General features: G+C 45.4%; 1 protein-coding gene across 1 annotated transcript in view; it reads left to right on the top strand.

Annotated features, from left to right (window-relative positions):
• The window catches only part of LOC311310233 (solute carrier family 28 member 3-like), a gene marked incomplete at both ends in the record, with an annotated part of 36,469 nt that extends 23,033 nt beyond the window's left edge, over positions 1-13,436 (top strand). The window contains 2 exons of the mRNA XM_084439656.1: positions 9,359-9,466; positions 13,418-13,436. Coding sequence (XP_084295782.1) covers positions 9,359-9,466; positions 13,418-13,436 — 127 coding nt within the window. The remainder of the gene's footprint in view (positions 1-9,358; positions 9,467-13,417) is intronic.
• Positions 13,437-14,779: the final 1,343 nt, after the last annotated feature.

Raw genomic sequence — 14,779 nt, 5'->3', positions numbered from 1 at the left:
ACTACACTAGACCAGACTGAACCAGACTAGACCAGACCAGACTAAACTAGACCAGACTAGACCAGACTAATAATAATAATAATGAATTTTATTTATATAGCACACTTTAAAATGCAGGACAAAATCTCTTATCTAAAATAATTTAACATAATTAAAACTAGGATTAATGACAAATATTAAATATGAAAATAAAATAAATCTAATAATAACAATAACAATAACAATAACAATAACAATAATCTAGTAGAAGGCGACACGGAACAGGTGTGTTTTTAGACTAGATTTAAATGCAGTGATGGATTCTGAGGCCCGGATGTTTCCTGGGAGCTGGTTCCACAGGCGTGGCCCCAGGGTGAAGAAGGCACGGTCACCCATTGTAGCCAGCTTGGTGCAGAGGGGACAGCTAGCATGTTCAGTTCGCTGTCTGACCGGAGGGACCTGGGGGGGCTTGGGGGAAATGAGTTCTTGGAGGTAGGTGGGACCAGTGTGGTTGACAGCTTTGAATACCAGGAGGAGGAGCTTGAAGGTGCTGCGTTGGTTGATGGGAAGCCAGTGGAGGGAGTGAAGGACGGGGGTGATGTGTTCTGATTTTCGGGTTTTGGTGAGAATCTGGGCAGCACTGTTTTGGACATATTGCAATCGCTGGAAGGTTTTGGTGGGGAGTCCCGCAAGCAGGGAGTTGCAATAGTCAATACGGGAGGTGACGAAAGCATGGACCAGTTTTTCAGCATCACGCGGGGAGAGTATGGGTCTTAACTTTGAAATGTTTCTCAGGTGGTAGAATGACGTTTGGCATTTGTCAAATGACAACGTTTGGTCAAGTTTGACGCCCAGGCTGGTAACCAGTGAGTAGAGGAGAGTCAAGCTAGACCAGATCGGACCGGACCGGACCAGACCGGACCGGACCAGACCAGACCAGACCATCGTGACCTGTACAGCACTTGCTGCTCATTTGCTGTCCGCTGTGCTCTCCTGTGACTAGACCAGACCAGACCAGAAAAGACCAAACCAAACCAGACTAGACCAGACCAGACCAGACCAGAGCAGATCAAGTGTTTACTGGTTTGTGCATCCTTAAAACGAGCATGCTTCACTATATCCAACCTAACCGCCGAATGAGTTGCTTAAGTCACCGTGGCAACACAGGGCATTGAGAGGTGAAAGAGAGACTTCAAGGGTCCATTAGTGAGCTCCTATTACAGGATGAGAACCGTTGTACCTGGGAGAGACCCATGTGCATCAAACCTGCTCAAGTGCCTATTTCTTGCCCGCGGTTCTCTCTCTCCAATGCATATCCTATTAAAGAATGTCGAGTATACAGAGTCTAGCCATCGTCGAGTAACCCTTTACCAGGCGTTGGATGAATATCTGATGAAAACAGTTTACAGAAGAAAATGAAGGTACTAGAAAGATGGTTGCTCTGTCCTCTTCTGGCTGGCTCCTTCGTCTTCGTGATGTGAGTGCAGATATTTTGTGGATATTGAGAGGCAGTGCAGTAGGCGGTGTTGACTTTCGTTGTCTTTTATCATTGTCCTTATTAAGCTCTGCATTGTGTTTTGATGACAATAAAAGACGGCCCCCAATCTCACACAATACCACACAGTCCAGTGTCCCTTTTCCAGGTGTGTTCCAAATGAATCTCTCCAACACGGGATTTGAGCGACAATGAAAAGCTGTTTATTACAGAAGGTTTATAGCATACAAAAGATGATGGCATATAGTCTGATGTACAGCTGACCTGTCTGTATGCTGTCTGGACTCAAATCAATGTGCAAACTGAACAGTGGTTTTGACCCTTAGAGAGGGGGAGGGTGTTCCACACCCCCCTTCTTCCTTCTAGACAAAACTGTCTCTCTGGTCTCGAAATATGGCCTTGCAACAAAGATAAGCCACGCCGGCTGGCACCCAAGTATCTAAACAGTATTTGGTGTTTTTGCACCACTGAGAGAATGTCACCCTTGGCCTAGGTAGCATGTAAATCTATCGAGAGGGAGACATGTCCCCTGCCTAGAACCCCCCAAGGGTATCGTAGTGACCCTCTGCTGTGACCTCCTTTTCCAGGAACCCTCGACAGCCACACAGGGGCCACATACGTATTTAATGGTTAATCTCTTTCTTCCCTACAGGAGCAAGTACACACACACACAGAGACACACATACACACACAAACAAACCAACAAAAGGAAGCATACTACGGAGGTCAATGAGATCTCCAGCTACCCATGAGATGGAAAAATAATTTGCGAGGAGCAGGTTTGCAAGTGTACACTATCTCAGTGCTCATACACAGGAACCAGGACAAGGAGATGTTGAAGATTTTAATCAGGCCATGTTCCTAACCTGTATTTGACCTGTATTTGACCAGGTTTAGACCAAAATACGTTCCTTTTATGGTTGGTCACCATCTGTACTGGGTATTTGGGCTCATTAGTTTTTTTTCCAATTGCTTAAACACGATTTTCAAAAAAGGGCCCATTTTGTCAAAACACTACACACAAGCCACACAACAACACACCAAAGTAGCAGAACACCTCAGATCTTTTGCAAAATGAAACTCTTCCCTCAAAATTATAGAATAATTTATAAAAACCCAATTTTGTCACGGTATGGCACACACGTTTCATACTGTATGATTTGATTCTGTTTGTATCAGTTACACACTGCTGTGGTCAATCTTAAACACTTTTAACATTTCTAATGATATAGTTTGGGTTTGACTTTTAGAGATATTGTCTGGGTAAATTTCTGTACTGTACTTGAATATATTAACCAAACACACCACACAAGACCAGTATGCGCACTGATAAATATATTTATTTTCTGATTGCAAGATGCAATCAGAACACAGTCAACATTTGTTGAGACAAAATCTCATGGCCTAATCATCTCTTCGCCTGGCTGGATCTGGCCACAGTACCTCATCCACATCACAGGCAAGGCTCTCTCTGGCCAGACAGCGAGGGAAGAATCGTCTTGCATGGTGAATTCATCCCTCCACATATCCTGCATCAATTTGGCTACAGGCCTCCTCCATGGCTTGCACAAGGGGCATCCTTACATAGGGCTGGAGATCATACTCCTTCCCCGGCCATGCCGAAAAATAAACTCCTCAATGGGGTTGAGGAAGGGAGAATATGGTGGGAGGTATTCAATGGAAATGGTGGATGCTGAGGAAACCAGTTTTGGACCAGAGCAGACCGGTGGAAAGAAACATTGTCCCAGACAACCATGTATCTGACATGTATCTGGTCTGCATCCATCTGTTGTCCTGTTGTGACAATGTTGTGTTGGTCTAAAAATGGGAGCGTGTGAGCTGTGTTGTAAGGACCCAAGTTGGCGTGGCGGTGGAGGACCCCATTCTGGGAAAAGGCAGCGCACACTGTGATGTCATCACCACGTTGGCCTAGCACATTCAAAATGGCTCTGTGGTCAATGATGTTTCTCCCTCTTCTTCTAGTTTGTGTGAGGTTGAACCCAGCCTCATTTATGAAGATGAATTTGCGCGGTATTGCATCAGCATCCATTCAGAAAACTCTCTGTAAAAGAAGACAAGAGTGGAGCTCAATACCGGTCTACTCCTGTTTACAGTATGTAAATGTACAGTACATGTACTATAAAAAGGTTTGTGTGCAATACAATACTGAAGTACACTCACCTCAACATATTCTTTTACAGTTGTTCACAATTGCTAAAACACAAAATCCAATACTCTAAACGAAATGACCAGTTCCCTAAACACATTTAATAAAACTAGCCCCCATTTGCCAAAACCATAAACACATTTCACCTGTAGACACAATTCACAAAACACAATCCCCTTTTCTCAAACACATTTTGTCTTGCTAAAACACATGTTGCAAAAAACTCTGATCAAATGTGCACGTGATGCAAAATGCTAGCCACAGTCAGAAAAAGTTGAACACAATGAACATACCTGGTGTCATTGATTAAACACGATGACTCAAAATGGAAGACACTTGTTGCTAATGATGTGACCACACCTATATAGGCCAGTGCAGAGTGCACAGTTTGCTGAAGATTCCAAACAGCAACAATGGATGGAGGAGGCAAATAAAGAGGAGTTCGTGTCAGAGGAGGGAGAGGAGCATGCCAAGGAGGGAGAGGAGCAGGCCAAGGAGGGAGAGGAGCAGGCCAAGGAGGAAGAGGAGCAGGCCAAGGAGTGAGAGGAGCAGGCCAAGGAGTGAGAGGAGCAGGCCAAGGAGGGAGAGGAGAGGGGCAAAGAGGGAGAGCAAGACAACCACACACCATCATTACAGATGAAATGAGAGCAACCGTCATTGACCATGTCATTGTCCACGGCATGTCAATGACCGAAGCAGGACAAAGAGTCCATCCAAACCTTAGCAGGTGCTCAGTGGCCACCATTATCTGGGCATTCAGAGAACACAACAGGTACTGTATGTAATAGTTTTTTGGTCACTACAGTAGATGTTTCGAGTATAGTGGAGTGCAATTGGTTTCACCACAGTATCCTTGCTGTAAAAAGATTGCGTAACGTGTCCATTCATGTTTCCATTTAATTCATGTCTTTCTTTTTTACAAAGTATATGTACAATTCAATAAACTGCATGTTTGTTTCTCTAGAGTTGAAAGAATGCCACGTGGAGGTGGGATGGCTGCCATATTCTCACCAGCGCAAGAAACCCTCATTGTGGATATGGTTCGGGAGAACAATACAATCAGACTCTGAGAAATACAGCAGAATCATTACTGACAAGTCAACTGTCAGAAGATTGACAATGTCAGCCTGACCACCATCGACCGAGTCCTCCAGCACCAGAGGGTACGCATGAGCGCACTCAGATAGAATCAAAGACCTCTGTTACCAGTATAGTAAATGGTAAATGGACTGCACTTATATAGCGCTTTTCCACCTTAGCGGCACTCAAAGCGCTTTACAATGGCCTCTCATTCACCCATTCACACACACATTCACACACCAATGGCGGTAGCTGTCATGCAAGGTGCTAACCTGCTCATTGGGAGCAATTTGGGGTTCAGTGTCTTGCTCAAGGACACTTCGACATGTGGACAGGAGGAGCTGGGATTCGAACCACTGACCCTTCTATCACTGAACGACCCGCTCTACCAACTGAGCTACAGCCGTCCCATGTGCAAGTAAGTATACATCCAAGTACACGGTTCACAGTACAGTGGGTGCAAAAACTGTATTGCTCAGTGGCCTACAGTACTGTACAATATTATACTAGTGTATTGACTGTCTTTCTGAACACCTAAAAACACTATTCATTTCCACAGAGGATATTCGGGTTGGACTCCATGGCCAGACTTCATGAGTACATCTTCCTGGATGAGGCTGGCTTCAACCTCACCAAAAGACACTGTAGCAGAGTTCATTTTGAGTCCCGTGAACTTCGTGATTTTTAAAAAATTATTTGGGGGTGGAGGGTCAAGAAGGATGTGATTATAGTAGGCCTATATCGTACATGTATAGGTCATTATAGTAGGCCTATATCGTACATGTATAGGTCATTATAGTAGGCCTATATCGTACATGTATAGGTCATTATAGTAGGCCTATATCGTACATGTATAGGTCATGTTTCCAAATGCAGTATGTATACTGTTACTGTATTCAAATTGCTTACAAAAAACTGTGACATATTGATAAGGATAGTGGAGTTATGCAATTAAAAAAACATCCCACCCTGAACATTGTGTTTTCAATTTTTACATGTATTGTTGTGTGTAATGGATCCTCCGTAGTGTTAACACATTCTTGCATTGAGTTGTGATAACTGTATTTTCTTAATTTTCTTAATTTACATACTATTCCTATGAAAAACAAAAATCTATAAATGCCCAATACATATATTTTGAGAACTGATAAGAAGGTTTCTAAAAATGTGTCCTCTTTCAGTTGTGAAAAACTGTAAAAAGAACATTCTCACACTCTGAACATTGTGTTAAAAATGTTTTCTTGTCATGTGTAATGATGCTTAGTAGTGTTTACATTTTTGCAGGCCTTGAGAGGGATTTTGGTGTCAAAGTTTGCTTTTGAGCATATGAGCAACTGTTTTGGTTTTGAAAAGAGAATGTGAGGTTTTGTGTATGTAGCTTGAGAAAAGTGTTTTGTGTTTAGAGTTTTGGGAAAGGGAGGGCAGTTTCGTGAAATGTGTTTTAGCAATTGTGAAAAACTGTACTCTCTCCGTATTTCTGTCAAATGGCACTCTATAGAGTTGTTTCATTGCAATTTGATGTTTTTTAAGCACCTGAGTGTTTCCAAACCCAGTCATATCCCCCAGGCAGAACCCAGTCATATCCCCTAGGCAGAACCCAGTCATATCCCCTAGGCAGAACCCAGTCATATCCCCCAGGCAGAACCCAGTCATATCCCCCAGGCAGAACCCAGTCATATCCCCCAGGCAGAACCCAGTCATATCCCCCAGGCAGAACCCAGTCATATCCCCCAGGCAGAACCCAGTCATATCCCCTAGGCAGAACCCAGTCATATCCCCCAGGCAGAACCCAGTCATATCCCCCAGGCAGAACCCAGTCATATCCCCCAGGCAGAACCCAGTCATATCCCCCAGGCAGAACCCAGTCATATCCCCTAGGCAGAACCCAGTCATATCCCCCAGGCAGAACCCAGTCATATCCCCCAGGCAGAACCCAGTCATATCCCCCAGGCAGAACCCAGTCATATCCCCCAGGCAGAACCCAGTCATATCCCCCAGGCAGAACCCAGTCATATCCCCCAGGCAGAACCCAGTCATATCCCCCAGGCAGAACCCAGTCATATCCCCTAGGCAGAACCCAGTCATATCCCCTAGGCAGAACCCAGTCATATCCCCTAGGCAGAACTCCCAGGTGCACCCCATCTGTTTTGATGAACCTCCAAACTCCTCCCACTGCCACTATTCTGCAGGGAAGAAAGGACACACACACACACACACACACACACACACACACACACACACAGAGGCAGGCAGAGCGAGAGTGCCGCAACGCTCTCCATACAAATTGTTGTGTGCCAAATGCCAATTCATTATTCTCAAGCAAATTCTGGTTTGTTTGCAAATTGTGTGTAGGCTATTGTGGTGTATGATGTGTATGTATAAGCTGTTGTATTCGTTTACAGTCCCCAAACAGAGAGAGAGAGAGAGATGATGGCAGGGGGAGATGTTGGTAGTAATGATAGTTAATCACGTTGGTATAATTCTCAGACTCTCTCCAATGACACCTTTTCTTGGAGCCTCAACGACGGCTGTTTCGAGGAGACGCTCAACCTCGTAACTGTAGTAATTACCACTGTCCACTATTGTGGCATGTGCCTATTCAGCTGTGCTTCAAAATCCTGGCCCCCCGGGACAGTGTTTACATTGCCAACAACTGTTTACGTGATCAACAACAACAAAAACAACACAACAGAAAGACGCCTTGAAATGTAGTAATGATGCATTGGCCTATTATAATAAAGGAGTAGTAAAGGGGAAATGCATGTTTAGCCCTGTTTTAAAGTTACTTATGATCATATACAATGATTCAGTTCAAAACGCTGACAAAACTAGCAGTTTTGAGAAAGTCTGATAATTGCTCTACCACCGTTTTGGTCATACAATGGATGTGGGTGGGCATCTTGAAAAATATTTCAAAAACATGTTAAACTCTCGATTTCAGAGCGTTTTCCCTCTGCTCACGCTAACAATATTCCACAAACTGAACCACCATCAATCAGGGCCGCGTTTCCCAGAGCCATCATAGCGCTACGTCCCTAAAATACATCGCAAGCGCCCTCTCTCTAGGTGGCGCATCGTTTAGGTTTACCTTAGCTAAATGGTAAATGGTAAATGGATTGCACGTATATAGCGCTTTTCCACCTTAGCGGCACTCAAAGCGCTTTACAATGGCCTCTCATTCACCCATTCACACACACATTCACACACCAATGGCGGTAGCTGCCATGCAAGGTGCTAACCTGCTCATTGGGAGCAATTTGGGGTAAGGTGTCTTGCTCAAGGACACTTCGACATGTGGACAGTCGGAGCTGGGATTCGAACCACTGACCCTTCGATCACTGAACGACCCGCTCTACCAACTGAGCTACAGCCGCCCCCGCAGCTAAGGGGGCTCTGGGAAACAGCGCGTCCCAAGGTTCATCGTAAATCGAGTTTACGACGTACCTTCTGAAGGTAGCCTATATCGTAAGCTCTCCCTTGAGCTGATGCGCTGTTTCCCAGAGCCTCCTTAGCCAAGGTATATCTTACCCAAAGGATACTTTCTTAAGTCTGAACCCATCGTAAACTGTCCCTTAGCGATGCGCTCCGTTCTGGGACTACTGCCTCTTGTGGTGGCAACATAGAAATGCAGGTCAACATCCGACAGAGTAAGGGAGGGAGGCAGGGAGGGAGTGACAACCCGACAAACGCTATCTATGGTGCGCTGGCTTTCAGCCATGCACAAAAAGGGGAGTGCAAATAGGCTATAGCGTTCATCTATCTACCCTACCTGCGTGAATTACATTATGTGTACAATAAACTTTATGGAAATTAATGATGAAACTATTTTTGTAGCCTACGTAACACATGACTGGAATGTTGTTTTTGCATTTTATTGAGCCAAATAAAATATAGGGACTATCCATAGCCTAATATAATCCAATCTGTGAACAACAACATTTTCTTATGTTAGGGGGCAATTTGATGACATGGATTTTCTGTCTGTCTGTATATAGGCTACTGTAGGATACTGACAGATATCCTGGAGAATTGATTAATCCAATGAGGCCTTCTAGACCCATAGTAGGATAGACAGGTAATTAAGGTCCCCCTCTATTTAGTGTGTCACAGTCAACTTCTGCTTTATGTACAGCCTACATGATGGCGGCATTACGACAACATTGGGTTTAATTCATACGTAGCGTATCCTGTCATGTACTGTAGAACATTTTGAAATGCCTAGCAACATTTCCTACCTGACTGGATGCGCTAGCAATGAATTGAACATAACCTATGACCTACCATCCATATAACAGTAGGTCATTCTGAGGAGATAGGCTATATGCCAATCTTAACACGCCCACTATCGGATAGTCAGGGAAACACTCGTAGCAAAAACTGTCCCTTCGCCAAGGTATACCTTAAGAAGCGTCGTAGATCGCCAAGGTAGGCCTACAGTACATCGTAATTGGGAAACGCGGCTCAGGTTCATCCCCCTGGGGTTTTCAGCAGTACCAGCTCATCAGCTGATAGGCGGCAGCTGGTGTTTCTGCAGAGCCAGGGCTGATGAGGTAAGTGGTGCCAGCTGGGCCCTAGGGTTGCCGTGACGACCTTGAATGGAATGTTTATTTCGGCCTCGACCTGGCCACGCTGTCCAGGGTGCTGAACTACTGGAAGGGCCGTGACTTGGCCACGCTGTCCAGGGTGCTGAACTCCTGGAAGGGCTGTGACCTGGCCACGCTGTCCAGAGCGCAGCCGCAGGAGCGGTGTGCGTCCCGGTGGCAGCCTCGTGACGACCCATGGCAAAGAAGGTGCTACAACACTGCTAACCTTTCTCCTGCAAACTGCACAGAAGAAGGCAAAAGAGATGTCAAACTGGTTTGTTCAGTCCAGATGCAGAGACCAGTCTTGAGAGAGTCCAGAGAGACCAGAGAGAGATCAGAGAGACCACAGAGACCAGAGAGAGGCCAGAAAGCGCAGAGAGAGAGAGCAGGGAGACCACAGAGAGCAGAGAGAGAGCAGAGAGAGAGAGACCAGAGAGAGCAGAGAGAGACCAGAGAGAGCAGAGAGAGACCAGAGAGAGCAGAGAGAGAGACCAGAGAGAGCGCAGGGAGACCACAGAGAGCAGAGAGAGACCTGAGAGAGCAGAGAGAGAGAGAGACCAGAGAGAGCAGAGAGAGACCAGAGAGAGCAGAGAGAGACCAGAGAGAGCAGAGAGAGACCAGAGAGTGCAGAGAGAGACCAGAGAGAGCAGAGAGAGACCAGAGAGAGCAGAGAGAGACCAGAGAGAGCAGAGAGAGACCAGAGAGAGCAGAGAGAGAGAGACCAGAGAGAGCGCAGGGAGACCACAGAGAGCAGAGAGAGACCTGAGAGAGCAGAGAGAGAGAGAGACCAGAGAGAGCAGAGAGAGACCAGAGAGAGCAGAGAGAGAGAGACCAGAGAGAGCAGAGAGAGACCAGAGAGAGCAGAGAGAGACCAGAGAGAGCAGAGAGAGAGAGACCAGAGAGAGCGCAGGGAGACCACAGAGAGCAGAGAGAGACCTGAGAGAGCAGAGAGAGAGAGAGACCAGAGAGAGCAGAGAGAGACCAGAGAGAGCAGAGAGAGACCAGAGAGTGCAGAGAGAGACCAGAGAGAGCAGAGAGAGACCAGAGAGAGCAGAGAGAGACCAGAGAGTGCAGAGAGACACCAGAGAGAGCAGAGAGAGAGAGCAGAGAGAGCAGAGAGAGACCTGAGAGAGCAGAGAGAGAGACCAGAGAGTGCAGAGAGACACCAGAGAGAGCAGAGAGAGACCTGAGAGAGCAGAGAGAGAGAGAGCAGAGAGAGCAGAGAGAGACCTGAGAGAGCAGAGAGAGAGAGAGACCAGAGAGAGCAGAGGGAGACCAGAGAGAGCAGAGAGAGACCTGAGAGAGCAGAGAGAGACCAGAGAGAGCAGAGAGAGACCTGAGAGAGCAGAGAGAGAGAGAGCAGAGAGAGCAGAGAGAGACCTGAGAGAGCAGAGAGAGAGACCAGAGAGAGACCAGAGAGACCAGAGAGAGCAGAGAGAGACCAGAGAGAGCAGAGAGAGACCAGAGAGTGCAGAGAGACACCAGAGAGAGCAGAGAGAGACCTGAGAGAGCAGAGAGAGAGAGAGCAGAGAGAGCAGAGAGAGACCAGAGAGAGCAGAGAGAGAGAGACCAGAGAGAGCAGAGGGAGACCAGAGAGAGCAGAGAGAGACCTGAGAGAGCAGAGAGAGACCAGAGAGAGCAGAGAGAGCAGAGAGAGACCAGAGAGAGCAGAGAGAGACCTGAGAGAGCAGAGAGAGACCAGAGAGAGCAGAGATAGACCTGAGAGAGCAGAGAGAGACCTGAGAGAGCAGAGAGAGACCAGAGACCAGAGAGAGCAGAGAGAGACCAGAGAGAGCAGAGAGAGACCAGGGAGAGCAGAGAGAGACCAGAGAGTGCAGAGAGACACCAGAGAGAGCAGAGAGAGACCTGAGAGAGCAGAGAGAGAGAGCAGAGAGAGCAGAGAGAGACCTGAGAGAGCAGAGAGAGACCACAGAGAGCAGAGAGAGACCTGAGAGAGCAGAGAGAGAGAGAGACCAGAGAGAGCAGAGAGAGACCTGAGAGAGCAGAGAGAGACCTGAGAGAGCAGAGAGAGACCTGAGAGAGCAGAGATAGACCTGAGAGAGAGAGACCAGAGAGAGAGCAGAGAGACCACAGAGAGGAGAGAGAGACCAGAGAGAGACCAAAGAGAGGCCACAGAGACCAGAGAACACAGAGAGACCAGAGAGACCATTTGAGGCATCTTGACTAATCATAGCTTAGTTTACTCAATTCACAGTTTAGTATAGTATAGCCTCATCTGATTGACTAATACTTAATTGTTTTCTCTCAAAACAGTTATGTGGGGAACAAAATATACCAAAATAAAAGGTGTCCTGTCTCTGCTTCCCACCTATAGTTCCCTGGTTCCCTCTCAGTGAAGCTGGTGAGGCTGCAGAGTTTACAGTTTTTCTGAATTATTTAAACACGTTTTCTGAGAGAAAACCTAATTTCCTCAAAACTCTACACACAAACCACACAAAACTAACACATCTCTAACACACTAGTCTAGCACGTACAAACAATGCACACATGAAAGCACGGACGGACAGAGGCATACACACACACACACGCACACAGACACACACGCACAAGCACACGCACACACACACAGACACAATAAACACATTCACACTTATTGCTTCTTATTTCCCTTGACCTGTTGTTCTTCTAGTAGTTTCCTGGTGATGACCTTTCCCTTCATATCCAGCCTCATGAATAAAATGCATCAACTAGACCAATGAACACACCAAAAACAGATACGCAGACTCCCACCCCCACCCTTACACACACACACACACACATACACACACACACACACACACACACACACACACACACACACACACACACACACACACACACACACACACACACACAGTGTTGCATCTACAGTATCAGGAGTTACAGTTTTTCCTCAATCGTTTTCACACTAATACTGGATCTTAAGACACAATGTGCAACTGAGACTCGTACCAATCCTCTAAACCAATTCTGCTGAACTGCACACATATTTCCTGCTTTACCCTCAGATTTCAATTCTAAACCACCCTTTTTTTCAAAACGCTACAAACACATCTTATTGAATAAAATATCATTATGTTCACCTGGAAGATACTGCCATTCAAATGGCTACGCTTACATTTCCAAGCCTGTTGTGCAATTTACAATCAATAGCAATAAGAGCTTTAGCAATACTGTAAAAGGGCCACAGGTGAGCTCCTGGAGAGGGATGGATGGAAACATTGAAGAGAGGCAGAGGAGTGAGAGAAGAGGAGGAGGAGGAGGACAAAGAAGAAGAGCAAAAAGGGTTCAACCCAACTTGAGCCGCTTCTCAACTGCATCCATCATTTAGACTTTCAGAAATGAGAATAGGTCAGAGATCTACTCGCCTTGGGAGCTGTATTCCTACGTTGTCAATACATGAATCCACAGTATTGTTACTGCATAGTATTTGAAGTATTTCACTGTGTTTTTCAGAGCTGAGAGTTTACTGTGCTGCAGCGTGGTGGGGGGGACTGATGGAGGAACTGATGATAGGATGCAGCCTAGTTCTTGTTATTTTTACCCTACAGTCTGTTTTCTCTTGTGTTCTGAGCAAATCAGTCTGCACTTCCAGTTGTGTTAGCTGTGATGTATGGGCTACATTATTTTGGGGGAAAAATTAAGTTACTGTATATTTTTGTGTTGTTTTATATTTGAGTATGAAAACATTATACGGCAATATTTTATGTACAACAGGAGAAATAGTAACACTGAGCATGCAAAGGCAATTTTCCTGATAAGTTAAAAAAAATAGTCGTGGGGTACTAGTAGTAACTCATACTAGTGTTTCAGCACATCAGAGTTCAAAATGTGCTTAGAAACCCTTACTCATCTGTGTGTCATTTGAACACAAAGTTACATTTATTGTGAAGAGTTAATATTGTTTTTAAAGGAAAGTGTCATGTTGCGGGAGGATGTGTTGGGTTTTGTGCGTGTGTTTTGTGTGTAGACCTTTGAGGAAATTAGGCTTTCTCTCATAAAATGTGTTATAATTTTTTTTTAAGTAGCTCTCAGGGCTGTTGAAAGCACAGTGGTCCATGGTTGGTGACCTCTTATCTCCGTGTTGTTGCGTGACCCCTGGTTCTCTCACAGGGACATAGAGGTCAAGTGAGGGGTGAGGGGAGTGGAGGTGGTATGAGAAGAACACCATGGACATGGTTCATACACCCTCAATAAATGACCTTCTGATCACCGGTGAGTTTGACAGACTGCATTCCATGTGAAGAGAAGGACAAGTGGGGCCAAGCTATTCTCTGCATCTGTACTCTGAATCACCCCATTCTTCTTCCTCTTCCTCTTTTGTTAAATTGTCTCTTCTGGCACATCCAGAACATATTCCAATTGACATAATTACTTTATAACATGAGGAAAGAGAGAGATAGAGAGCTGTTTTTCTGGCGGTATTGTAGCGCTGTCATGGCTATGTCATAGCTCCCTCAGCATGTACAGGTTAATGGGATATTCCATCACCGCCCCGCTGAATGGAGGCAAAAGACCAAATCAATTTTTTCTGGTAATTACAGTTTTTTTTTCTCTCTCTCGAACTTACCTTGAACTTATTGTCTCTGTGGAGGGAAGGAGAGGCACAGAGACAAGGAGCATAGAGAAGGCTGAGTGAAGAGCACCTCTCTAGGATTTTAATAGTTTTTTTTAATATTACATTGAGTTTCTGGGTAGAAAAAGAGTAAGTGGTTGGTTGGAAGGTCTTTCTTTCTAAAGAATATAATCCTTGGTTTGATTAGCTCTACTGACATTGAGGAGTTCCATTAAAATGGAAAGATCTATAGGCCTGGCTAAACTCTTTGGAAGCCCTTCAAAAAGAGGGCTCAGTATGATCGAAAAAATAAATTAATTAAAGAACCCCTTCTTTGATTCCTGATGGGACTTGTTTTCTGGTGAAATTGTTCTGGCTTGAATCTTCAGCGAAAGGGTTCTACTTGGAGCGAAAGTAGGGGTTTTCAGAGGGTTCCACCACAGAGAGACAACAGAGGAACCCTTTACGGTTCTAGATGCATCTAAAGCTACTCTCTCATCCTGACTCGGACAATGGACTCCCTGAACTGTGATGACAACCTTAACAACATCATAACTCATACTAGCAGAGAGACCAATTAAAACATCTTGTTCAGAATACCTTGTGGCATTTGCTAGAGGACTCCCCCCAAAAAATCCTCCTTATTACCCATCCATGGCAACATAATGTACTTTAATGTAACCAAAGACCTGTTCTCCCTCTCATTCCTATTCCCTAATGACTACCATGCCCCAAGATGAGCACGGCGAGCAGGCAAAAACAGCACAGCAAAACCCATTTGCTGAAGCTCACGGAACTCTTACAAAGAGGTTCTGAGTGGATGTTTCATTGCCGGGCTTTCTAATAGCCATAGAAGGAAAATTACTGCCGAACGTATTAGTTCGGATTGCCCATGTACTTTTTCTCCCCCTTCTCTGAAA

The sequence above is a fragment of the Borostomias antarcticus genome, assembly GCF_949987555.1.
Source record: "Borostomias antarcticus genome assembly, chromosome: 6".
NCBI classification, from domain to species: domain Eukaryota; kingdom Metazoa; phylum Chordata; class Actinopteri; order Stomiiformes; family Stomiidae; genus Borostomias; species Borostomias antarcticus.
This window is presented reverse-complemented; position numbering and strand designations above follow the sequence as displayed.